Source organism: Vigna angularis, chromosome 7, assembly GCF_016808095.1.
Source record: "Vigna angularis cultivar LongXiaoDou No.4 chromosome 7, ASM1680809v1, whole genome shotgun sequence".
Taxonomy (NCBI): domain Eukaryota; kingdom Viridiplantae; phylum Streptophyta; class Magnoliopsida; order Fabales; family Fabaceae; genus Vigna; species Vigna angularis.
In genome coordinates this window covers 6,364,145-6,391,065 of record NC_068976.1, presented here as the reverse complement: position 1 = coordinate 6,391,065, position 26,921 = coordinate 6,364,145, and the positions used below count along the sequence as shown (strand labels likewise).

At 38.2% G+C, this 26,921-nt stretch overlaps 1 protein-coding gene across 4 annotated transcripts in view; it reads left to right on the top strand.

Moving 5' to 3' along the window:
• The window catches only part of LOC108336917 (putative leucine-rich repeat receptor-like serine/threonine-protein kinase At2g19230), a 39,552-nt gene continuing 12,631 nt past the window's right edge, over positions 1-26,921 (top strand). For 3 of the 4 annotated variants that reach the window (XM_052880810.1, XM_052880811.1, XM_052880813.1), the window contains exons 1-7: positions 1-251; positions 2,545-3,100; positions 3,342-3,844; positions 3,967-4,102; positions 4,660-4,731; positions 4,828-4,899; positions 5,187-5,267. In XM_052880810.1, the coding sequence (XP_052736770.1) occupies positions 134-251; positions 2,545-3,100; positions 3,342-3,844; positions 3,967-4,102; positions 4,660-4,731; positions 4,828-4,899; positions 5,187-5,267 (1,538 nt within the window). In that variant the 5' untranslated portion in view covers positions 1-133. The remainder of the gene's footprint in view (positions 252-2,544; positions 3,101-3,341; positions 3,845-3,966; positions 4,103-4,659; positions 4,732-4,827; positions 4,900-5,186; positions 5,268-26,921) is intronic. The other variant, XM_052880812.1, reaches the window with a different exon arrangement.

The window sequence follows — 26,921 nt, the reverse complement described above, 5'->3', positions numbered from 1 at the left end:
TTTGTCATTCAGCTTTCAAAATCAGAACTACCATTTTTCTTTCTTCTACACTGATATATAATGGTGTCTGCAAAGAGTTGATTTTAACCAATCTTTTCTTGCCATTTATTGTTTTATTTTCTCTGTATGAATCATGGAGAGAGCGTTGCAGTGGATTGTGGTTGTAGCAGTATGTGCTTCATCCACCATAAATCGTGCTGCAGGAATCGATGAAACTCCTCATAGAAAGCTTGCCAATGTTGATTATTCTGGTATAAACTTTCTATGTTTCTTATCAACGTTTACGGATCAATAAAACTTATATATAATTCTTCATGAAATTAATAGTTGAGTTAAGTACATGTAATGACTGTTTTATTACATTTAGAATAATCCTTCTTCCTATTCTAGTTTCCGGCCAGATTATTTCCGGTGAGAAATACAATATCAAGATTTAGAATATTAAACATGACAAACTGGAATTTATTCTAAATCTAACTTTTTTTCATTTTTTGAAGTTAAGTATGAAAGATGTTATAATTTCACTAGTAAAAAAATGGGATTAGAAAACGCAATATACGCTTTGATTTAAGCGAACCCAAAACGTGTAATGGTGCGGTGGCAGAGTCGTAATAATAGCTTAAATATATGTTCCGGTTGTCCCATGATCGGTGCCTAAAGCATGCTACTGACTCGGTTCTACGTAAAATCGAGGCATAAAACTCTGCCTAAACCTGCTCCACTGACAGCTGTTGGGTTTGATAAGAGCTACTAACTCGGTTGCTCAGCAATCGATGCCTAAAGGGCGCTACTAACTCGGTTCTAGGCGAAACCGAGGCATACAACTCCTGCCACCTAACTCGATTCTCACATTAACTCTTCATTTTCACTTCTTCTCTGTCCGTGCTCTCCCATTCTTCCTCTCTTCTTCGTGCTCTTACTCCTCTCGTGCTCTCACTCTTCTTTGTCCATGCCTCTGCCGCTGTACCTCCTCTGCTGTTGCCTCCGCCGCTCTAGATCCACCGCTCTAGATCGCCATCGCCAAGCCGCTCCAGATCGGCGAGCCCTCCGTCGGGTCTGCCTGCCTCCGCCGCTCTCGATCCACCGCTCCAGATCGCCGTCGCCAAGCCGCTCCAGATCGGTGAGCCCTCCGTCGTTGCTGCCTCCACCATTCTTCCCCTCCGTTGTCGCCGCCGCCCTAGACCGTCAATCTTCCTCCAACCGTCGAGCCCTGTGTGATTGGAAACCCTAAGGGAGCTTCCTGGTTCGTTGGAGAAGGTGTTCATCTACTCTTGTTCTTCTGCTTTTGAGGTCAGGCCAGTGAAGACTCACAATCACAAGCACTTTGGGTTTCTGAAATTGGGAAATGTTAGGTCTGATTTTGGATTGGGATTGGGATTTTTCGGTTGTGTGAAAAACATTGACTTGCACCACTCCGTTTCTTGTTGCTGAAACAATTTCTTGTTGCTGAAACAACAAGAAAGCTGAAACAATTTCTGGAACAATTTCTGGTTGCCTACTATAAACAGGTTGCATCTGAAAAAAAAAAAAGGATACTGCTTCGGTTATGTGAGAACCGAGGCATATTTCTGTCTGCTTTTTATCTCAGTCCATGACCGAGGCATAAAATCTGTCCTTTTTACCTCGCCCACATATGCTTTGGTTGCAAAACCGATGTCAATAATAAAAACTAACCGGTGCCTTTTCTTTTTATTGTACTAGTGTTTACAAGGAATAAAAAAAAAATTAACTACTACATCTAATAATGAGCTCACTTGAGGTCAGGTGAGGATTATGCAAAATAACTATTGTAAGTAATTTACATTAAAAAGAAGAATATATATATATATATATATATATATATATATATAAAAAAAAAGAGAGAGCTTAAATGAAAAATATTAGTTTTCTTCATTTTAATTAATATTTTAAAATTTTATTCTATTAAAATTCTCTCTTTCTAATCTTGAATGAATATATATAAATATAAATGTTCAAGCACAAGTTTAAAAATATAGAAATTTAGTATCTCTGTCCTTTATCTTTATAGTAGATCATATATATATTGAGATTAGTTTTTCTTTTCTTTTTCTACGTAGCAATTGTGGTCTGTTTTATGAAGCTTGTGCTGGTTTATGAGGGGGTTTGTCAATAACAATGCCATTCAACCTTGACAATATATAGCTTTTTAGTCTGCAAACTTGAAATGCTTTTCTTTTTAAGCATACAATTAAACTAAAAGAGCATTTGATATGCTTCATATCTCTTGTACAAAATATACATACGAAAGTAAAAAATATTACTCTATTTTTTTACATCTCTCAATCATGATTATGCTTTCACCTGTCACTCTTTCTAGTGATTTTTACCATAAGCCTACCTTCAAATTTGAATAAAAAAAATCTCGTACAGAGGAGAAGTTAAAACCTCAAAATATTAATTAATTTGCGTTATTTGGAGCTAAGGTATACTAATTAAGACTTTATTTTGTTAATTCTTGATAAAAATGAAGCATAAACCCATATCTATTGGCTACTTAATCATTGTGTGAAAATTCAATTGTAGATGTGATAAGCATTGATTGTGGGGTAAAGGAGGGCTACATTGACTTGATGACCAGCATACAGTACCAAGACGATGATATTGAATTCGGTGAAATTCACACCATTTCCAATAACTCCTTTGAAACCCAAGCTCAAATTAATAAACAGCTTACGTCACTGCGAAGCTTCCCAGAAGGGAAGAGGAATTGCTATAGCTTGAAACCCAAACAGGGAAAGAACAAGAGATACATTGTGAGAGGTTACTTTGCGTATGGAAACTACGACAACAAAAGTATGCCTCCAACTTTTGATTTGTACATTGATGTCACTGTCTTCACTTCCATACGTTTCAGTGTGGCTAATAACACTCGTCGAGTTGAAGCTATTTATACCAGCTTAACTGACACCATTGATTTCTGCCTGGTGAATGTTGAGCAAGGAGTACCTTTCATTTCACTGTTGGAGTTGTGGCCTCTGGGAAGTGCTTATGTTTATCAAGATTTGTTGAATTTACAGACTCTAGATCTCCTCACCAGAGTCACACTTGGTGTCTCTTATGCACCCAACCAATTGCTCAGGTCACTTCGCTTAATCTTATACATACATATACATATACATATACATATACATATACATATACATATACATATACATATACATATACATATACATATACATATACATATACATATACATATACATATACATATACATATACATATACATATACATATAGATATACATATACATATACATATACATATGCGTATCTATATGACAACAAATTAAACCTTAAAATTGTTTGTTTAATCATGATAGGTATATGGATGACGAATATGGTAGGTCTTGGCTTGCAAGAGCGTTAACACGTAATGAGAAAGAAATGAGCACAGAATTAGGTATTGATTTGGATACGCTGAATGATCCTTACAAGTTGCCGACAGAAGTGTTGAACACTGCAGTGAGGGCATTGAGGTTGTCTGATTCGGTGAATATATGGAGGAATTACGCAGACAAGAGTTTCGAATATAAAGTATATCTTCATTTTTTTGACTTTGAGGAAAGAGTAGATAGTAGTGAGAAAAGGATAATGAATGTTCTTGTTAATGGCTTTGGAGAAGATGTTCAAGTTAATGTCACAAAAAACGTTAGCCTTTCGTACAAGGAGGTCGTTACCCTACAACTTACGGTAGAACAAGGAATGGGCATTAACAACATTTTCATTAAAGCCACCTCTGACTCTCACTTACCTGCCATGCTTAATGCTTATGAGATTTATCGAGTCGTTCCTCAGTCTGTTTCACCCACGCACCAAGATGATGGTAACTTAATTTCACTTTTACTTATCAAAACATAATTAATTACTAATATTTAAATTTTGTTTTATTACTAAGTTCATTATCTTAATCCTAAAATTTTGATAATTGTTGGAAATTAATATCAGTCGATGCAATCAAACGCATCAAAGACATCTATAAGATCTCCAGAATGAAGTGGCAAGGAGACCCCTGCGGACCCACCGGATTTACATGGGATGGTCTGACTTGCAATGCTAGGAATCCTCCAAGAATCATCTCATTGTAAGTAACATTTTCATGATACAATGGATTGAGTGAGAATAATGTATATAACTTTACAAAATCATAGGAAATATCAAGTGATTAAAATTTTGAATAAGAAGAATAAATACAATTTTGTAAGTTAAAACTAATTCATGCGTTACAAACTCTTGGATTTTAATTTCTCTAAAGCTTTATTTCAACCTGTAAAAATATGTTTTACGTAATCATTTATTTCAATTTATAGCAGATTTTTTTTTTATAAGTGATTATGAAAAAAATTATTACAGTATCTAAATTCTTTGAACCTCCCTTGTTTACTTTTTTTTCTCGACATGATTTTCTCATGGTCACATCAAAGTAGTAATAATGTTTTGTTTTGGAAAATTCAGTAACTTCAGTAAATTTTACTTAATTTTTAACTGTTTTCTTTTTTTTTTTGAAAAATTAAAGTTAGTCATTTAATATATAAAAATTAACAATGTTATAGTGACTTTTTCTTTTCTCATTTCATTTCTCTCTATTTATTTATTTTTATCCGGATACAATGACATATATTTACCATGAAATTTAAGCAGAAACCTGAGTTCAAGTAAATTATCGGGCAACATAGATGTGTCATTCTCCAACCTTGCAAATTTAGAGATTTTGTAAGTTCCATTTATTAAATTTAGCATTTTGTAAGGACAATTATGCAAGGAGGTTAAGGAATGAAAACCAAAACAATAATTATTACTATGTTGCAGAGATCTGTCAAACAATCAATTGGTGGGAGAGGTGCCAGAATTCTTTGCCAAGTTATCGCAGTTGAAGATACTGTAAGTTGTTATAATTGAGCATTGACTAAACTTACAATTTTTTTTTTCATGTTTCTACTTGTTGACAAACTTATTTATAAAAATAAAATTAAGAGAGAAAAACTAAAAGAAAAAATAAAATAAATATTTTTATATAAATTAAAATTAGATTATGTATAGATTAAAAATAAAATGTTATATTAGAGAAAATTTTATGAATTAATTTATGTATATGGTAATTTTAATTGAAAGAAATTATTCTTTTCTTCTAAAAATTGATGTGAAGAAATTTGTCAATATCTTTGCAGTAATTTGTCCAGGAATAGTCTCACAGGTCCCATTCCTGATGCCCTCGTAGCGAAGTCAAAGAGTAATTCTTTACAATTGAGGTTTGCTCACTCAACATTATCATATAATTTTGTAACTAGACTTATTAATAAACATTTAGACACTACTACTCAATCAACACAAATTAGATTAATTCATTTCATATAAATAAAACAATTTTTCTTTTTATAGGTTAACTATATTTTTGTTTTAAAATTATTTTATAAAATATGTGTTACTGACAAAATAATTCGTTAATGAATTCGTTGTTAATTACATAATTTATTATTGATAAATTTATTGACGGAAAAATTTGTCGATAAAAAGAACAACACATTTTTTGTCGAAATCTCGCATCAAATTACATGACATCAATCTATCACTTTTAAAGTTGTCCAATCAAGAAGAGATACGTGACATTTATTCACCATTTCAAAATTAAACAAACCACAACATATTACGTGTCATCTTCATCTCCATTTTCTCCAATAGAACCATGACACCTACGTCGTGAGCCATTCATGTAGCCATTACGAATGTCATTGGATCTCCTCTCACGATAAAAACTGCGACACCTTCAACCACTAGTAGAAATGCAGATTGAAGCTCTGCTAGATGTAGCTCTCACGTCAGCATGTGAACAACCCAAAATAAGAGTAGATCACGTTCCACACATTCACTAGAGAGTCTCCATCACGTAGCCATTTAGCCACCATGACACAAATAGACGGCACCACCAACCTATTGTTCCTCACAATCGCACCACTAACATGAATGCAGATCCACACGGTTCACCATTGTTTGAGCCACACACCACAAAACCAACAACTCCAATGTTAGCTCACGAACCTTAAACAGATTCACATCATTGGAGTAACTTCTTCCACTCAATCACCTGAAACTGCAAAACTAGATAATGAACGATGATAGGATTAGGCGAATTTGATTTTGTTATCCTTCATGAGGGAGAACCATAGTGACTTAGAAAATCTAATTTCATGTGGTTTCACAATAAGGTTTCACCATTGTGACACTATCTTAAACCACCGTAGATCCTCACGTTATCGTAATCATACGAGAAAGGAAGAAAAAGATGAACTAGATCATGGTATTTATCAAAAAACTTTAACAGCAGATATTTCCCTCAATAATTATCGACGAATTTTTCTTCGCTCATGATAACAAAATTTATCGACATATTTACATATATAATTTTTTGTCGTTAAATATTATCAACAAATTTCAATCTATAAAAAATCCATAAAAAAAATTGTTACATATGAATTTGTAACATTTTCGATATATTTTGATTGTTTTTTTTAGTGTAATACTCAAAACCAACAACAATACACACCAATCTATATACATGAAATAAAGAATTTTTTATCTAAATTCAATGAAGTTAATCTAATTTAACCTAAATTAATTACTTAATGTTGCAAACAATATGGTAAGTGTCACTATCTATTTTTGTCATTGTTTGTTGTACGTAATATATCTTCCTTGAACAATGATATTTTATAAGAAGTGCTATATTTAATCATGTTATTATTAAATGTTAATAAAAGTAAATTTAAAGTTAACTAAATGTTGAATTACTTTCGTTATGGAATCAATAATACCTTATAAATGATGATTCTCATCTAAATCATACAATGCAGTCACATTTCAATAAGTCCTCTTGCTTTTTTTACATTAAAATAAGAAATAAATCACAATATTATTAAAAATTTATAGATAAAATACTTAGTGTGTATTAAAAATTTATTTAACTTTGGAAAAAATTAATTAGAAAGGATTTTGTTTTGCTTTTTTCACTTAAAATATTTGTTTTAGCCTTAATTCTAATTAAATTAAATTTAAATGCAAGTTAATATATGTATACTTTAAAATGAATGTAAAATGAGAATATGTTAAAATTATTCTTGCAACAAGTTTTTGACATCGTTGACAAATTATCTTCATACAAAGGAACAACAAAAGTGTTGACACCAAAAACTGTGTTGTCCAACCATACTTGTGAGTTTTCTTCTCAACCTTAATAATATGTTCAAAAGTTGAGCAATGAGATTATCTTCATCTTCCACCACCTCACCATCATAATAAATAATATGTTCTATACTAAGTTGTTTATCATGACAGACAAAATTCTAAATAAAGGACAAAAAAATAGTTCATCATTAATATAATTACAAGAATTACAATTAACACTCTGAATTGTATCACCTTCTTTTGCATGGCATTTTGAGTGACACACTCTGAATTGGCACTAAAGTAATTACTATCTTCTTATTATCACTAGTACAAAATATGCTTTTAAACTCGCACAATAGACCTCTCTTTACACCAAACCGTTGTCTATTCAGACACGGTGGCAGTTTCGTAATTAACGACACCTTATAGGCCTCGGTTCAGACTAGACTGGTGCCAAAAAGAGCTATCATTTCGGTTGTGAAGGCAACCGGTGCCTAATTAGCAGTTTCTGACGCAGTTTCTGACGCGATTAAGAGAAACCCGAGGTGGAAGAGTTATACGACATCGGTTAGTAGGAAGGACCGAGGCATAAGCCTCTACTGCCTCAGGCACAAGGACTCGAGGCATATAAGCCTCTCTTATTTCCCCAAAATTTTCCCCAAGTTGAAGGAAAACCTAGCTCCCTCCTCGCTCTCGCCTCCCCTCGCTCTCCCTTCCTCCCTCCCTTGGCTCTCGCCTCCCCTCCTCCCCTGGCTCTCGCCTCCCCTCCCCTGGCTCTCGCCTCCCTCCCCTCGCTCTCGCCTCCCGCCCCTCGCTCTCGCCTCCCGCCCCTCGCTCTCGCTCTCGCTCTCGCTCTCGCGTCCCTCCCCTCGCTCTCGCCTCCCTCCCCTCGCTCTCGCTCTCGCCTCCAAAATCTCCTGCGAGTGCGTCGCCTCTGGACGGAAGAGCAACTGGCGGCGGTGCTAGGTGGTGATGAACAGAGTGTTTTCTGTGCTGGTGTGTCAATGGAGTTTTTTTGGTGAAAAAGGTGAGTGCGATTGGGGTTTGATGTTGATGGTGGTGGTGCAAATTAGGGTTTGATGACGGTGGCGGAGGAGGAGAAGCGGCGGAGGAAGAGAAGCAGCGGAGGAGGAGAAGCGGCTCTGTTCGGTGGTCGCTGGTGTCTCTGTGACGGAGAATGTCTCAGTCTGAGAAGGTGAGATTTGGGTTTGTTCGCTGCGTATGAGTTTCTTTGAGAGCTTAGAGCTCGTTGCATCTGTGTTGGGTTTGACCGTGAGGTAGATTGAGGGCATTAGATGGCAGTAGATTCTTGGATTGGGGGCAGATTGAGCTTAGTTGGGTCTGCAATTTTGGACGGCAGTAGACCGTGAACATTTTCTGTGCTCTCTGCTTCAGTGCTTTCTACAACTTCCTGGAACATTTTTTGGAAAAATCGAAAACCACTATACGCCTCGGTTCAGGTCCAAGCGGGACAGTAGAATCCAAGATATTGACTCGGTTCAGCAGAAACCGAGACAAAATCTTATCGTTTTTCGACTCGGTTCACAATCGAGGCAAAAAGAGGTAGATTTTTTACCTTGTCTGTATATGCCTCGGTTACGAAACCGATGCCTATAACCGAAAATAACCGAGGTCAAATCCCTTGATTGCACTAGTGTATGGTTATATCATCGACCATGGAAAAGAAATGAATTTTATGGATTACTCATGTAAAAAATCCTACATTATATCATCCATTAGTTAACATACTCCTAACTACTTCACTTATAAATGATAGTAGAATTTAAAATGTTATTAATATTAGATATGTAATTCAAGCCTGTCATGTTTGACTTAGTGAGTTAATACAGTTGTACCATTTTATTATTGTTTCACTCTTATATATAAACGTTGTTTCTCTACTGAAATAATAACTCTTCCATAGTGTTACTTTCAAACTCTTTCTCTCATACATTCTCTATACTTCCTTACTGCTCTATTAGTTTCATTCTCTGCATTGCATTTATGTTTCTATCAGTGGTATCAGAGCCCAGGTCGAGAAAGGGCCTAAGGAGAATCGTGCGTCTGGGTATGATAATGCTAAATTTTACCATTATTTAAGCATCATTTTTGTAGCAAAATCAACTCCTTTCTAACTTGTAACTTGTTTAATCCTCTTCTTTTGTCTTGTTTTATAAATAATTGTGTTTTTGGCTACTTTGATGTACTTTCATCAATAATCCCTTATTCTGTAGCTAAAAACGAGCTTGGAAGAGTCTCCAACCATGTATAGAGATGAACCAAAGTGAGCACATGCGGAAACGGCCGTCGCCAGCGAACGAACGCTCGCTCAGAGAGCAGAAACGGACGTTCGTCCTGCGAAGGAGAACGAACGCTCGTCCAAGCCAGGCGCTGTGGACGCTCGTCCAAGCCAGGACGCTCGTCCAGCCATGCAAGGACGTAAAAGAGGACGCTCGTCCGAGGACGCTCGTCCCAGAAGCGGGCGCTCGTCCAAGAGAGGAGGACGTTCGTCCAGAGAAGAGGACGCTCGTCCAGAAGAGATGACGTTCGTCCCAGGCAGAGGGCGCTCGTCCAGCCAGGCAGAAGTGGACGCTCGTCCAGCCAGGCAGAGGACGCTCGTCCAAGAAACGAGAGGACGCTCGTCCACACAGAAGAGGACGCTCGTCCATGCAGAAGAGGACGTTCGTCCAGCGAGCAGAAGAGGACGCTCGGCAGCGAGAAGTGGACGTTCGTCCACTTTCAGCTTCCAGAGAGTTTCACGCCCGGGCGTGAGAAAAGGGGCGCCCGGGCGCGACATTTCGCCAGTTTTCAATTTTTCCAGAGAGTCTCGCGCCCGGGCGCGACTGACAGAGGGCGCCCGGGCGCGATTTTTCTGATGTGGCAGATCAGTCTATTTAACCCCAAAACACGAAGGGGAATGGGTCTTTGATCATTTGGAGGCGCGATTTCACTCAGAGGAGAGCTTGGAGGGCTGCTAGGGTTCGTGGGAACACTCCCTTCTTCCTCTTGGGTTCTCCTTCTTCTTCCATCTTCCATGTTGTAAGCTTTAGGGTTCTCCATGGAAATGGAGAACCAAACCCATCTTGTTGGGATTATTTGTAGCCTTCGAATTCTTGTGTAATTGTTGAATGATTTGATTATATATATGCCTTTTCTATCAATTGCTAGTATTCTTGTTTCCAATCTTAAAGCTTGCATGTAATGGGAACGTTCATGGCTTGATTTTGGGGTTTCATGGATTATGGGAACGTAAGATGAAATCTTGAACTGAAATAGGAGTCCTTGTGGGTCATTGATTCTAGGAATGGAAGATGATTCGCATGTTGTCTTAGATCCCAGCTCTTTAATGCGGGTTTTGCTTGTTAGATTGCCAAGGAATTGGGATTTGATAAGGAAAACCTAGGCTCTTTCACCTAAGGAATTAGGGCTAGAGTGTTTTAGTGGATTGACTTTAGTAAATTGATAGAGAGGAGACGAAATTGGTTATACACAAGAGTGCATTGGTGAAAACTAACCTTAACAATGTCATTTCATACCATTTCTAGTCTTTTCCATTTTCAAGTGCCTTCAATACCAAAGTCCAACCTTGTAATTATGTATGAATTTATATTTCTGCACTTGTTCTGTATATTGATGTTATGTTATTGAGTCTATATGAGTTGTTAATCGCACAATTCTCTAGTATTACGAGTCTCTTGGGAAAACGATACCCGGTCTTACCGGTTTATTACTTGAACGATTCGGTGCACTTGCCGAAATCGAGCCCAACACGTATTTTTTGAGCTAACAAGTTTTTAGTGCCGTTGCCAAGGATTTGGGGATTGAACCCGAGTCCTAGCAACGGCTAACAAGTTAAATTGGGCCTCATCAAGTTTTTGGCGCCGTTGCCGGGGACTCGTGTCAATACTAGACTTTTGTGAGGTTTCTAACTTATGTAGACTTGATTTTGTATATAGAACTAACTCTTTTGTTGTAAATAGATTTTCTGTTTTGTTTGGGCTAATTTGTGGCTTTAGCCTAGTTGTGTCTAAGTGTATGCAGGGGATGTTCATACAAGGAGGACTGCAGCCTCAAATGCATCATGAAGACCTTGAGATTGATGGAATTATAGGACACAAGGAGACAACTAGGTTGAGCATCACAAGCTGCCCCAAATTCTCCCTTCATTGAAGATGCTCCAAGTGCTAAGTGAAAGATGAAGAAAGGGAGAAGGAAAAGAGAAAGACTAGTCACCACCACCCTTGGATGAGAGACAAAGAACTCAAACCTAGCAAGCAAAATTTGATCAAGAGGATTGAGTGTTTGAAGATGTCAAGGTAGTGGAAGGGCCAAAAATGAAGAATTCAAGCTATGAGAGTTGATTTGGTGGCTAGAAAATGGTTCAAGAAGAGTTGGTGGAAGGAGCACACCAACATCAACATTTGCACTTCATTGAGTAATCCGTCAAGCTAATGACGTTAAACAAGCGCTTTTGGGAGGCAACCCAATTTTCTTATCCTTTTTACTTGTGTTTGTGTGATTTTTGTGTTAGTTGCATTTTTGGTTTATGTTTTGCATGTTTGTGTAGTTTTGCATTCTTGTGATTTTTGAGTTGTGATGTTGTTTTTGTGGTTTGTATAAGTGTATTAGGTTAGTTTTAGCTTGTTTGGTGTGTGAATGCATTGAATGAAGGTCTAGAACCAAAAATCACATGGTGAGTGGCCAATTTCGCAGAAATCTGCATTATGCAGAAAACTGATATGGCGCCCAAGCGCCCCCTGCTAAGGGGCGCCCGAGCGCGAGCTGCATCGAGGGCCATCCTGCACAAACTGACCGAGTGGCGCCCAAGCGCCCCCTGCTGAGGGGCGCCCGAGCGCGCGATGCACCAGTGGCGCCCAAGCGCCCCCTGCTGAGGGGCGCTCGAGCGCGAGCTGCACCAGGGCCGCCTAGCACCAAAAATTCTGGTTCTGCACTTTTGTTTTTCTTGATTTATGATGAGTTTCCCATTCTTTTGCACTCTTTCACACACTCCTTTTGATGTGTTGCTACCCCTTTTTGTGTTGTTGTACCTTTGGGAAGCTTAATTTTAAGACTTCCCTCTTTGTTCTTGTACTTTTTATCTTTGTCTGTTTTGGATTTCTTTGTCTTGTTTCTTTGCTTTCTTGTGCATTTTTCTTTTAGTGTGTTTTATGGATCTTTCTATTCAGTTGTTGACTATAGGATACTAATTTTGCTTTGAGCTTTCTTGTTACATGATAAGATCTTCCTTAGGAATTAAAGAGAAAACCACCATTGGTCAACCTTTGAGGCAGGCGTGAGCAGAGCATTATATGACTTGAAGATTTTGCTGCTCGTGTAGCATGGCCTGGGGGCCAGGCCCCTACTGATGGGGGAGGTGGAGCAGTTGCGGAGTATAAGCTACTGTTGGAGGAAGATGTTGCAGATGAAAGTGAAGCTAGTGTCCTACACTGCTGGAGTTGCAAAGAGTCCATTTTAATTCGGTTTTTCAGTTTTAATTTCCAGTTCTTATTTGCTTTCAGTTTTTGAATTTGGTTTTCTTTTTGACTTGCCTAGTGGATAGTTCTTGTGCAATTGGTCTGGTGATTTGAGTGAATCATTTGTTATGCTTGAATTGAATACAAATCTCTTGTGCTTGCTCTTTATCCATGAGAATTGTTTTGAAAATCTGATTGAGATTATGTGGTTGAGCTTGTTGGACAGAGATTATGGTTGCTTGTATCTGTTTAGATAGATGCTTGGTTTTAATTGTGATCAATATTCTTGGCATGATGTTTATCAAATTTTGGAACCTTGAGTAAACCTGTGAGATGTTGTGCCTCAGAGTTTATTGATGAATGTTATTACTTTGGAATCACAGTTGATTTTGCCTGAGTTTCTCTATTTGAACTAGTTACTTGCATGTTACAAATGATCAAGGCCATCTTGTTCTTCCACCTCTTCTACATTTTGAGCCTAAAAGCCAATGTAAACCTTTGAACCTTAAAGAAAACTTTCTCATTCCCGAAACCTTAAGCCTATTGAAAAATCATTAACCTCCTTACCTTGAGTAGAGATGAACATATATGTTAGAGTGAGGAGAATGGTCTAAGTTTGGGGGAGTTCTTCTTGTCAAAAGGGGAGCATTGAGAAAAACAATAAGTTGAGTTAAAAAGAAAGAAAAAGAAGAAAGAAGAAGAAGAAAACAAAAACATGAATTCAATGAAAAAGAGTTGGGAAATAGGTTGAGAAGTGGGTTATTCAATTTTGGAGAAAAAGAGATACTAAGCTATATCATGAATCAAATTGTTTGGTCTCTTATCTCAAGGTGCTTTGTTGTCCAGAAAAACCAAATTTTCTTCTTAGCCCAGCCACAATACAAGCCAATCAAAGTCCTTGTGATGTAACTTGCTTGTAAATGTGTTTGAAATTGTTGAAATGAAAGGCAAAGTTGATTTGTGTAACATTGTGATATTTGAGAGTTAGACACACATCCTTATACACCATTGTGCTTGAGTGAAACACTTTCTTTGGTGAGGATTGGTTCCATGCACTCATTGAAAACAACTTGCCATGTTTGTTGATCTATCATTTGCATCTATCTTGTGATTTTTAATCTGTTAGCACCATGATTGAAGTTTAGCTTGCTAAGACTATATTGTCTCTTGAATGTGATTTATAAGTTGAGCAAGCATGATTGATTTTGTTTATTTGATTGAAACTATGCTTGAGTTGCTAGACCATTGTGATTGAATTGTTTGCTAGGAGAAGTACTTTTGCTTGAGGACAAGCAAAGTTGTAAGTTTGGGGGTATTTGATAATGCTAAATTTTACCATTATTTAAGCATCATTTTTGTAGCAAAATCAACTCCTTTCTAACTTGTAACTTGTTTAATCCTCTTCTTTTGTCTTGTTTTATAAATAATTGTGTTTTTGGCTACTTTGATGTACTTTCATCAATAATCCCTTATTCTGTAGCTAAAAACGAGCTTGGAAGAGTCTCCAACCATGTATAGAGATGAACCAAAGTGAGCACATGCAGAAACGGCCGTCGCCAGCGAACGAACGCTCGCTCAGAGAGCAGAAACGGACGTTCGTCCTGCGAAGGAGAACGAACGCTCGTCCAAGCCAGGCGCTGTGGACGCTCGTCCAAGCCAGGACGCTCGTCCAGCCATGCAAGGACGTAAAAGAGGACGCTCGTCCGAGGACGCTCGTCCCAGAAGCGGGCGCTCGTCCAAGAGAGGAGGACGTTCGTCCAGAGAAGAGGACGCTCGTCCAGAAGAGATGACGTTCGTCCCAGGCAGAGGGCGCTCGTCCAGCCAGGCAGAAGTGGACGCTCGTCCAGCCAGGCAGAGGACGCTCGTCCAAGAAACGAGAGGACGCTCGTCCACACAGAAGAGGACGCTCGTCCATGCAGAAGAGGACGTTCGTCCAGCGAGCAGAAGAGGACGCTCGGCAGCGAGAAGTGGACGTTCGTCCACTTTCAGCTTCCAGAGAGTTTCACGCCCGGGCGTGAGAAAAGGGGCGCCCGGGCGCGACATTTCGCCAGTTTTCAATTTTTCCAGAGAGTCTCGCGCCCGGGCGCGACTGACAGAGGGCGCCCGGGCGCGATTTTTCTGATGTGGCAGATCAGTCTATTTAACCCCAAAACACGAAGGGGAATGGGTCTTTGATCATTTGGAGGCGCGATTTCACTCAGAGGAGAGCTTGGAGGGCTGCTAGGTGGCACGCGGGTCGCACCGCGTACAAATTCGATGCACGAAAAATAATGCAGTATAGCTAGGATGTGACTCCTAGGTCGTCTCTCAAGGACCAATATTGTGGTTCAGTCTCAGATCACACACGAAGTGGGGGGGTTTTGAAATGGTTATTTTTGCGATGAAAATTAAATGCGACTGAATTTTAAAAACGTTGAAATAAATACGATGAAGTAAAACGCAGTACAGTAAAACAAAATTAAAACGGTAAAAACGAAATTACTACAGTAAAAACGAAATTGCAGTGAACAGTAAACAACAAAAATAAATCTGAACAATAAAAACGAAAATACAGAAAAACAGAAAATACAGAAAACAGTAAATACAGAAAACAGTGAAAACAGAAAATTTTAGAAAACAGTAAAAACGAAAATACAGTAACATGAAACAGTAAAAATTAAATCTGGAACAGTAAAAACGAAAATACAGTAAAATAGAAAATACAGAAAACAGTAAAAACAGAAAACAGTAAAAAATGAAAATACAGTAAAAAGTAAAAACATAAAACAGTAAAATTCAAATCTGAAAACAACATCAACATTACGGCGGCAAAACATTTAGATCAAAACTACAGCTAATAATTTAACGTGCAATAATCAACAACGCAGTGTAAACAACAGTAAAAATTAAACGATAGGCACACAACGATAAATATTAAATTGCAGCAGAAATTAATTTACAACAAAATTTAACAATAAATTAAAATTAACATTTCAGTAACAGAAAATTAAATCAACTCATGCATTGAGATTAAATTCATTACAACATGGAAAGTAAAATTGGAACCTAGGAGCGTGTACACCAAATCAGTTATTTTGCATCAACAACAGCCTTCCACATTTGTTCCATCAGCTGTCCAGTGCAGTGCTGTTCTCTTTGCGGGACAATGATCATCTCCATCTCCTTCACGGCCAAACTCTCTCTACCAAAACTCCTTACATCACTCTACATTCCATACTATTATGTATTTCTAAGAGGGGAAGACTCCCCCAGACCGTGTCACCTCCCTGCAGAACCGGAACTCCTCCTTTTATTCTTGAAGGTCTTTTCTCCCATGGCTGGAAGTGCAAATGCAGGCTGGAAGTGCAAATGCAGACTGGAAGTGAGTGTATCTCCCTCTGTCAGTTCCACCTTGGTCTCCCATTAACTTCTATTATATTCATTTCTTGCATTATCCATTATGTGCCGAATAAAATAAGGTGGGGCCTTCCATTTTTTAACTTCTGCATGCTCTGCACCGAGACTGAGAACATTGCCACTCCACCTAGTCTTCTCTTTGCTGAATTGCTGGACGCGTGAATGTGTACCCTCCAACTTCTCTGCTGTCCCTGTGTGATTCTGGACATGCTTTCTCCCTTCCGCTCTGCTGGATGAATCAGTGAGCTTCTCCTTTCTCTGCTCCAGAGCTTTGCTTCTCTATGCTGGACGCTGCTGGAGCAAATATTTTTCTGCTGAAAACGTGTGGAAGCATCAAGTCATGGCTGCAATGTGCATGAGTTCTTGGCTGGACAGCAACTCTCAATGACCATTGTTCTCTCCTTGCTCTGGATGCTCCTGGACATGCAGCTCATCCAAGCTTCTTCTTGAATCATCACCGTGTTCTAGTACCAGGAAGTGTGTTTCTTTCTCTCCATGCTGGACCGTGACTTCACTACTGCTGCTGTTTCCATTTCCAGCAACTCTCCAATGGTGACTGCCTCCTTGCTTGCTCCAGCCGTGACTTATTCCCATCCGTGATGAACTCCATGTAATCTCCCATGGCAGTCACTTTGCTGGACATCAAATTGAATCAACACCTTTCTTCTTCATGCACACAAAATACCAAAATGAAATCACTTGCTGCTTTGGTCGTGACAACCTCTAGCTTTCTTCTTCTCATTCATCATCAAGCCATGAGCTTCCTTGAGCTTCACTTCTCTAGGTGGCTACTGCACCTTCATTCTTTGCTGCCATGGTGGACGTGTGAGAGTGCTGGAAGTGGAAAACCGAGACACCTTCTCCCCAACGTGCTGGACTGCTTGGACGTGAAGCTGCTGGATCAGTATGCTGCTATTCTCCCTCTGAAATGACCGCTTCAGCTTCTACTCCAAAGTGAAATCAGTGTGAACAATCAAAGTTCAGCTGGTGGCTTCTCTTTAACGTGCTGCTGCAACTGCTCTTAAGGTGGCTGGACTGTTTCTCCTCTCTCATGTGTAGCAAGACCGTGAGCACCTCTTGTGGACCAAGAACAAGGTTGTGTGAAGTGTGTTGTTCCCATGCTTTCTTCTAAAACTTCCTTCAATAAAAATCAAGTAAAGGGGGCCCTCCACTTTTGTTATTTCAGCCGTGAGAAATTCTTTGAATGTTGTTGCATCCTACGTGAGAGTCATGCACTCCATGCCACACAATAATGAAAAGAAAGCAAGGTGTTGTCCACCTTTTCATTCCATTATCAATTGTATTTTGGTGCTCTTCCATGTCAACATAGCAGCTCCCACATGCAACTCTACTTCTCACTCTTTGCTTCCACGGCACATGCATGACACCAATTCAATTTCCAATTTGCAATTTCAGCATGAGAGTTTTTTTTTAAGGGCCGTGTGATGTGTTGTTCCAAGCCATTCTTAAAATTTAATAAATGAAGAACTTGCTTAAGAGTGTTAGGAGGTTTTAGAATCGTTCAATGATCAATTCCAGCAACCACAAATACCAAACAACAATAAAAAATGTAAAGAGATTAGAAATCACTCAAACAGTAAACACTAGACTGACATAGGAGAGTAAAACAAATACTGGGAACAGCACAGAACGAATTTAAACAAAGGAAAAACTATACGTGAAAATAGACATCCATACGAAACTGTGAAAAAAAATTGCATGCAAAACGGATAAGAATTGAACTCAAACGAAGACACACAAGTTGACACAACATTCACGCAGCACTGGTAATCGTTTACAGCACTCCTGTAAACGATTACCCGAGAGGAATTGCAAATTTGTACAGAAAGTCCAACACAGGTACTCAGTCAGGTGAACACAGGTCACCATTGGCAAAAAAACTGACTTTTAGGCACTTCTGCCCCTGTAAACGATTACCCGAGAGGAATTGGGAATTTGTACAGAAAGTCTAAATGTCCAAAAATATTTTCCAAAATTTTTCATGCACTCAATAATGTAAATCATTCGTTTCAGATAATTCAAATTAATTAAAATAAGAATTTCTGATCGGATTAGGCTCAATTCAGTAAAATGGGAAAATACTGGACAATTAAGCACAATTCCCTGATTAATTCTAGCACAATAAACTAAATGAAGTGAATAAAATAATGATTCATCAAAATAGACCACACTTAGTCTTTTGCACTCCTGGGCAAAATTAAGACGCAAATCAGGGAATAATTCAATGGACATTAGGTGTACGACCAAAAACTCAGCACACAGAAAATAAAAACTCACAAGAAAGAAAGAAAATTTACACTGTTCTCAAGAAATCTGGACAACGAAAAGATGTAGACAATATCTGACACAAAATCATAGAAAACAGATACTCGCAGAAATCATCCAAGCAATTCAAAACATGGTAAAACAATTAATCAGTTAAAGAGGTGAATTAAAAGTACCAAAACCTCACAGATGCACTATCAGTGTTTCTCTCAAGTGTCTAGGGTAAATAATAATATCAGCTCGATGCACTCAAGAAAGCAAACACAAACAGACTTGGCAAGCCTCTAAAATCAACACTCAGAAGTATATGCATGTTTAAATCAAAAGGTCTTTTATGGGTGATAATGGGGCCAAGGACAAGGGAGGATATATATGGATAAGTAGCTACAAACCACAAGAAATAGAGGAGCAATGGGGAACAAGTGTAAACACAGTCAAATCACAACCAAACCTCTAATTCAATCCTCTTCTTGACTCCATTATTCACAAAATTGTTTATTTTTTTTTCAATTTTTTTTGTTTTTTTCAATTTTTTTTTTTTCACTCAACAAGATCATATTTCCAAAAATAAAATAAGATGAGGAACCAACTAGCCAATTTATAAGAATCCCCACGGAGACCACACTTATTCCCAAAACACTTCCAAAGCTCCAAAATTTCCTAAGGTTAAGGTAAACATAGTTTTCCACTTAGGTCGAGTGTATGAGCTTTAAAACAAAGAAATGGATACAGTATAGGCTCAAAAGGGTTATCAAATGATAATAACAGGGTAGGCTTATTTGGCTAATGAGGCTCAAGAAATAAAATGCCTTTATCATTTCTAAACATGCATATCCATCAAGAATCATCAACAAGAGTCAAGCCAAGGCACATGTGCAAGCAATCAAGAGACATGTCACACGCAAGAAAGAAATAAAGTGGCTCAAATTCTCACATAGGGTATTTGTCACAATTAAATCAACCTCTTAAACATCATAATCATTTTCCAAGCAGAGAAAAGCAAAGATTTCATGCCATGAGTATCAATCAAGTGAAATGAAAGACGAGTCTACAACTTAAACAAAGTCCAGAAAATAGAGAAAAAATGTAAAATTGCACACAAAAAACACACTAAAAACAATCTAAAACAGAAAAAAATTTAACACTCAAAAACAAAAAATTTAACACACAAAACAAAGAACAATCAGAATCTCTTCCAATAGACCACACTTAAACTACACATTGTCCTCAATGTGTTCTAAGCATACATCAGCAATCAAACCAGGAAACATATTATGGACAAGTGCAATAAAAGTAGGAAAAAGGGAAGAAATTTTCAGTAACATCCATCAGTAGATGTTATCATTGACATCCATCAGCAGATGTCTAAATCACCTAGCACCCATCAGTAGATGCTAAAATAATTTTTTTTTTTTTTTTTTTTTGAAAAAGGAGAAGACCGGTACTGTGGCAACAGTTTCGGTGGGAATGACCGGAACTATTGCTACAGTGAAAACAATTTGGCTATAAATAGGCCAACTTCAGCGCCTGAGCGACATTTCTGACTGCCCTGCTCTCTCTCTACTCCTCTCTGAGCGTCTGGAGCTGCGCGGAGCCTCTGCCACCGCGCCTTCTGAAGAGTCTGAGACCGTCGAGGAGCCTCTGCAAGCCCACTTCTCCAGGTAAGTCCTTCTTCACCTGGATCTCCCTTTCTTTCTGCTTGCTTAACATTATCCTTCTTTCTGCCTTCTCTTTTCTTCTTCTATTTTCCTCTGCTTTCCTCTTTCCTACTCTCCCTTTACTGCTTTCCCTTTACTGCTTTCCATCTTCTTTCTGTATTTCCTTTCCTGCTTTCCCGTATTTTTCTTCTTTGCACTGCTCTTTATTTTCATGCGCTTTCTCTTCTTCCCGTTCCATCTTCTTTCTTCTCCTTTTCAATTTTTTTTTTATTTTAAAACACTAAAAACACAATTGTCTTAAAACATAAGGGGTATATCGGCTGGAAACCAGACGTTAATCTCCCTTCGTTTGAAGGTATGGCAGAGACAATCGGGTAGAACAACGCCACGTACCCCATTAAAAACTAAAAACACAGAAACACAAATTAAAACAAGAACAACACGGACAAGGACAACAGGACAACAGGACGTAGATCCGTTTAGGACCCTTTTGCAAGGACCGCGAAACAGATCTGAGACCAGACACAAAAACATCAAAGACAGACAGGACAAAATAAATCTAAAACGAAACAAGAACAAATAAAGAAAACACAGAACTAAAAAATTTTTTTTTTTTTATATGCAATGCTTTTATTGTTATGCTTTGTTCTATTTATTTTTTGTTTTTTTTTTAAAGAATACAGCGAGAGGAAAAAAAGAGTGAGATGGAATCAGAGAGATACACCAGTCAGAGGTGGCGTCCTACCGAAGATCAGACCCAGATGATGACCAGAATCTACAACTTTGGGGTCACACACCCAAGTAGAGCGCAAGTTGTCGAGATCGCGTCTCGACTAAGGATCTTCGGAGATGCCAGCGAATACAACGTGCACTGCTGGTTCAACAATCACGGCAACCGGGTCAGGCGCTGGCAAGCGGAGATAGACCCCACTGGCACTCAGTTTTCACAACTGCCGCTATATATGTACGGTAAGACTCTGATCAAAACTCACATTTATTGATTTTTTCCTTTCCTCTTCTATTCTTAACACACAATTTTTTTTTTTTTTTTTGTTGAAAGAGTACGACTGGGTGATTATGAGGGCACCGAGGCTGCTGAATCTGTTTCCCGTTCCGATCATCATCGACGACGATAGGGACGTACGACAAATCCCTCCACCCATGCTTCTCACATTCCGAACCAGAGCTCCCTCGACGGAGCTCTCCCTTAGACCTCCACAACCAGCTCGAGAATTCTTTCGCTGAAATTTTAATGTTTTATGTTTTTTTTTTTTTTATGTTTTAGCTGGCCGAGTGTGGCCATAATTTGAACAAGGCATGTAATCTGAACACTTAATTATTATTATTTTTTTTTTATGTTTTTAATTTTTATTATGTTTTTTTATTATGGTCTGTAATATTTAACGATCAGAAATGATCGAACCCTGAACATCTTTATTATGTTTTTATGTATTTTATTTTATTATCAGCAGTGTAAGACAGAATGTTTTCGGTGAATCATGATTATTAATAAAAGCACTCAGATTTATATCTCTGCTCAAACCTCACCTCTCTGCCCTATTACTGCAATTTTGCTCTCTTTTTTTTTTTTTTTTTTTTTTTTTTTTTAAACAAAAACGAAAACTAAATAAATAAATAAAACAGAACACGTATTAACAAAATATCTAATACCAAACACAAGATATCAAAGCAGATAAAACACATATTTCAAAAACAGCAAACAAAACACATATTTACATACATACATTAACAAAATAACAGACCAAAAACAGAACAATTTTTTTTTTTAAAATAAAAATAACAAATCGAAAACTAAGAAAATCAGAATTCTCCCCTAATTCACAAACCAAGAAAATTAAGGGAAGAAGGAACAGGAAAACTCCCCTGGTTATGGTGGCAGTTGCCAAATTTGGACAAGCAGGGAGATGTTTTTCATCACAGGATTCAGCAAAGAAAATTTGAGGAAGAACTGCTTCATCAGTATTCTTCTCGTAGCAATTTGTTTCAGCAGTATCTCTCCTTCCACTAGCAGTTGTTGAGTGTGTGACACCGGAATAGATATCTCTGGCTCGCTCAAAGAAGTAGCAGTATACTCTTCTTCATCAATCATGAATTCCTTAATGTCAGCACCTGCATTCTCTTTTAACTCTGCATTCTTGTCATCAAACTCACATTTAATAGCATCTGTAATAAACTTAGAGTTTGGCTGTAACGCATAACCAATTTCAGCACAACTGGAGCAAGAACCAGATTCACAATCACATTCAAAATTTTCAGAAAACTGTGTTAAATCAAAGTTTAGTCCTAACTCTATAAAGTCATCAGATTGCACAGTTTCTCTTTCAAAATCAATATTGACGCGACTTTTACCAATGGGTTCAATGGCTGACACTGAATTAAAAATTTTAGAATGGTCAATCGAATTTGTATCAGTATCAGTCATAAACCCTATAGAATCAATGTGCGTCAAATCACATGCATTTGAATGTGTAGGCAAATCAGGTAAAATTGGAATATCAGGTTCAGAATAAACCTGTTTTTGCTCATTGAAAAGTTCTTTACCAATCTCTAAGTCATCAACTGCGTCCTCAGGGCTATCAGTGTCAGAATCCAGAACAGGCTGCTCAGGTTCTTCCTTTGTTACCTCAATTGGATTTTCACCAGCTAGCTTGCAGAGCAACTTCCTTGCTTCTTCTGGGGTTCTATCCATCAAACATCCACCAACAGTTGTATCCACAAGTATCCTTTCACTGTCCAGGAGCCCTTCATAAAAATAAATCAAGAGCAAATGCTCTGAAATTTGGTGGTTTGGACAAGTTGTGCAGAGCCTGTTGAACCTTTCCCAATAATCTGCCAGGCTTTCTTCTTTAAACTGCTCAATGGCAGTTATCTTCCTCCTAATGCTGATCACCTTTTCCGCTGGGAAAAACTTGTCGATGAATTTTTGTTGTGTTTCCTGCCAACTATTAAAAGGATACTGGTATATGAACCAGTCTTTTGCTTCGTCTCGAAGGGACATTGGAAACATTCTCATATGTACTTCCTCCTCTGAAACACCAACAGGCCTCATGGATGAGCACATCGAATAAAACTCCTTGAAGTGCCTGTATGGATCCTCATGTGTCAATCCATGGAATTTGGGAAGCTTCTTGATCAGCTTATACGTCCAGTCTTGAGAATCCGTCATTTTCTCTATTCTAGTTCAAAATCTGTCTCAGACCTGGACTTCCACTTCATGCAAAGATTATACGAAAGCATAACATGAAGTAAAAATAAAAATTACAGTTTTTTTTTTAATTATTTTTTTTAAGAAACAACAACTAAATACAAAACACAACACATAATGGCACAACAAAAAACCAAAGACTGAACCGTTTGATCCCCGGCAGCGGCGCCAAAATTTGACAACGACTGTCGCGGTCATACAAATTCGATGCACGAAAAATAATGCAGTATAGCTAGGATGTGACTCCTAGGTCGTCTCTCAAGGACCAATATTGTGGTTCAGTCTCAGATCACACACGAAGTGGGGGGGTTTTGAAATGGTTATTTTTGCGATGAAAATTAAATGCGACTGAATTTTAAAAACGTTGAAATAAATACGATGAAGTAAAACGCAGTACAGTAAAACAAAATTAAAACGGTAAAAACGAAATTACTACAGTAAAAACGAAATTGCAGTGAACAGTAAACAACAAAAATAAATCTGAACAATAAAAACGAAAATACAGAAAAACAGAAAATACAGAAAACAGTAAATACAGAAAACAGTGAAAACAGAAAATTTTAGAAAACAGTAAAAACGAAAATACAGTAACATGAAACAGTAAAAATTAAATCTGGAACAGTAAAAACGAAAATACAGTAAAATAGAAAATACAGAAAACAGTAAAAACAGAAAACAGTAAAAAATGAAAATACAGTAAAAAGTAAAAACATAAAACAGTAAAATTCAAATCTGAAAACAACATCAACATTACGGCGGCAAAACATTTAGATCAAAACTACAGCTAATAATTTAACGTGCAATAATCAACAACGCAGTGTAAACAACAGTAAAAATTAAACGATAGGCACACAACGATAAATATTAAATTGCAGCAGAAATTAATTTACAACAAAATTTAACAATAAATTAAAATTAACATTTCAGTAACAGAAAATTAAATCAACTCATGCATTGAGATTAAATTCATTACAACATGGAAAGTAAAATTGGAACCTAGGAGCGTGTACACCAAATCAGTTATTTTGCATCAACAACAGCCTTCCACATTTGTTCCATCAGCTGTCCAGTGCAGTGCTGTTCTCTTTGCGGGACAATGATCATCTCCATCTCCTTCACGGCCAAACTCTCTCTACCAAAACTCCTTACATCACTCTACATTCCATACTATTATGTATTTCTAAGAGGGGAAGACTCCCCCAGACCGTGTCACCTCCCTGCAGAACCGGAACTCCTCCTTTTATTCTTGAAGGTCTTTTCTCCCATGGCTGGAAGTGCAAATGCAGGCTGGAAGTGCAAATGCAGACTGGAAGTGAGTGTATCTCCCTCTGTCAGTTCCACCTTGGTCTCCCATTAACTTCTATTATATTCATTTCTTGCATTATCCATTATGTGCCGAATAAAATAAGGTGGGGCCTTCCATTTTTTAACTTCTGCATGCTCTGCACCGAGACTGAGAACATTGCCACTCCACCTAGTCTTCTCTTTGCTGAATTGCTGGACGCGTGAATGTGTACCCTCCAACTTCTCTGCTGTCCCTGTGTGATTCTGGACATGCTTTCTCCCTTCCGCTCTGCTGGATGAATCAGTGAGCTTCTCCTTTCTCTGCTCCAGAGCTTTGCTTCTCTATGCTGGACGCTGCTGGAGCAAATATTTTTCTGCTGAAAACGTGTGGAAGCATCAAGTCATGGCTGCAATGTGCATGAGTTCTTGGCTGGACAGCAACTCTCAATGACCATTGTTCTCTCCTTGCTCTGGATGCTCCTGGACATGCAGCTCATCCAAGCTTCTTCTTGAATCATCACCGTGTTCTAGTACCAGGAAGTGTGTTTCTTTCTCTCCATGCTGGACCGTGACTTCACTACTGCTGCTGTTTCCATTTCCAGCAACTCTCCAATGGTGACTGCCTCCTTGCTTGCTCCAGCCGTGACTTATTCCCATCCGTGATGAACTCCATGTAATCTCCCATGGCAGTCACTTTGCTGGACATCAAATTGAATCAACACCTTTCTTCTTCATGCACACAAAATACCAAAATGAAATCACTTGCTGCTTTGGTCGTGACAACCTCTAGCTTTCTTCTTCTCATTCATCATCAAGCCATGAGCTTCCTTGAGCTTCACTTCTCTAGGTGGCTACTGCACCTTCATTCTTTGCTGCCATGGTGGACGTGTGAGAGTGCTGGAAGTGGAAAACCGAGACACCTTCTCCCCAACGTGCTGGACTGCTTGGACGTGAAGCTGCTGGATCAGTATGCTGCTATTCTCCCTCTGAAATGACCGCTTCAGCTTCTACTCCAAAGTGAAATCAGTGTGAACAATCAAAGTTCAGCTGGTGGCTTCTCTTTAACGTGCTGCTGCAACTGCTCTTAAGGTGGCTGGACTGTTTCTCCTCTCTCATGTGTAGCAAGACCGTGAGCACCTCTTGTGGACCAAGAACAAGGTTGTGTGAAGTGTGTTGTTCCCATGCTTTCTTCTAAAACTTCCTTCAATAAAAATCAAGTAAAGGGGGCCCTCCACTTTTGTTATTTCAGCCGTGAGAAATTCTTTGAATGTTGTTGCATCCTACGTGAGAGTCATGCACTCCATGCCACACAATAATGAAAAGAAAGCAAGGTGTTGTCCACCTTTTCATTCCATTATCAATTGTATTTTGGTGCTCTTCCATGTCAACATAGCAGCTCCCACATGCAACTCTACTTCTCACTCTTTGCTTCCACGGCACATGCATGACACCAATTCAATTTCCAATTTGCAATTTCAGCATGAGAGTTTTTTTTTAAGGGCCGTGTGATGTGTTGTTCCAAGCCATTCTTAAAATTTAATAAATGAAGAACTTGCTTAAGAGTGTTAGGAGGTTTTAGAATCGTTCAATGATCAATTCCAGCAACCACAAATACCAAACAACAATAAAAAATGTAAAGAGATTAGAAATCACTCAAACAGTAAACACTAGACTGACATAGGAGAGTAAAACAAATACTGGGAACAGCACAGAACGAATTTAAACAAAGGAAAAACTATACGTGAAAATAGACATCCATACGAAACTGTGAAAAAAAATTGCATGCAAAACGGATAAGAATTGAACTCAAACGAAGACACACAAGTTGACACAACATTCACGCAGCACTGGTAATCGTTTACAGCACTCCTGTAAACGATTACCCGAGAGGAATTGCAAATTTGTACAGAAAGTCCAACACAGGTACTCAGTCAGGTGAACACAGGTCACCATTGGCAAAAAAACTGACTTTTAGGCACTTCTGCCCCTGTAAACGATTACCCGAGAGGAATTGGGAATTTGTACAGAAAGTCTAAATGTCCAAAAATATTTTCCACAATTTTTCATGCACTCAATAATGTAAATCATTCGTTTCAGATAATTCAAATTAATTAAAATAAGAATTTCTGATCGGATTAGGCTCAATTCAGTAAAATGGGAAAATACTGGACAATTAAGCACAATTCCCTGATTAATTCTAGCACAATAAACTAAATGAAGTGAATAAAATAATGATTCATCACTAGGGTTCGTGGGAACACTCCCTTCTTCCTCTTGGGTTCTCCTTCTTCTTCCATCTTCCATGTTGTAAGCTTTAGGGTTCTCCAAGGAAATGGAGAACCAAACCCATCTTGTTGGGATTATTTGTAGCCTTCGAATTCTTGTGTAATTGTTGAATGATTTGATTATATATATGCC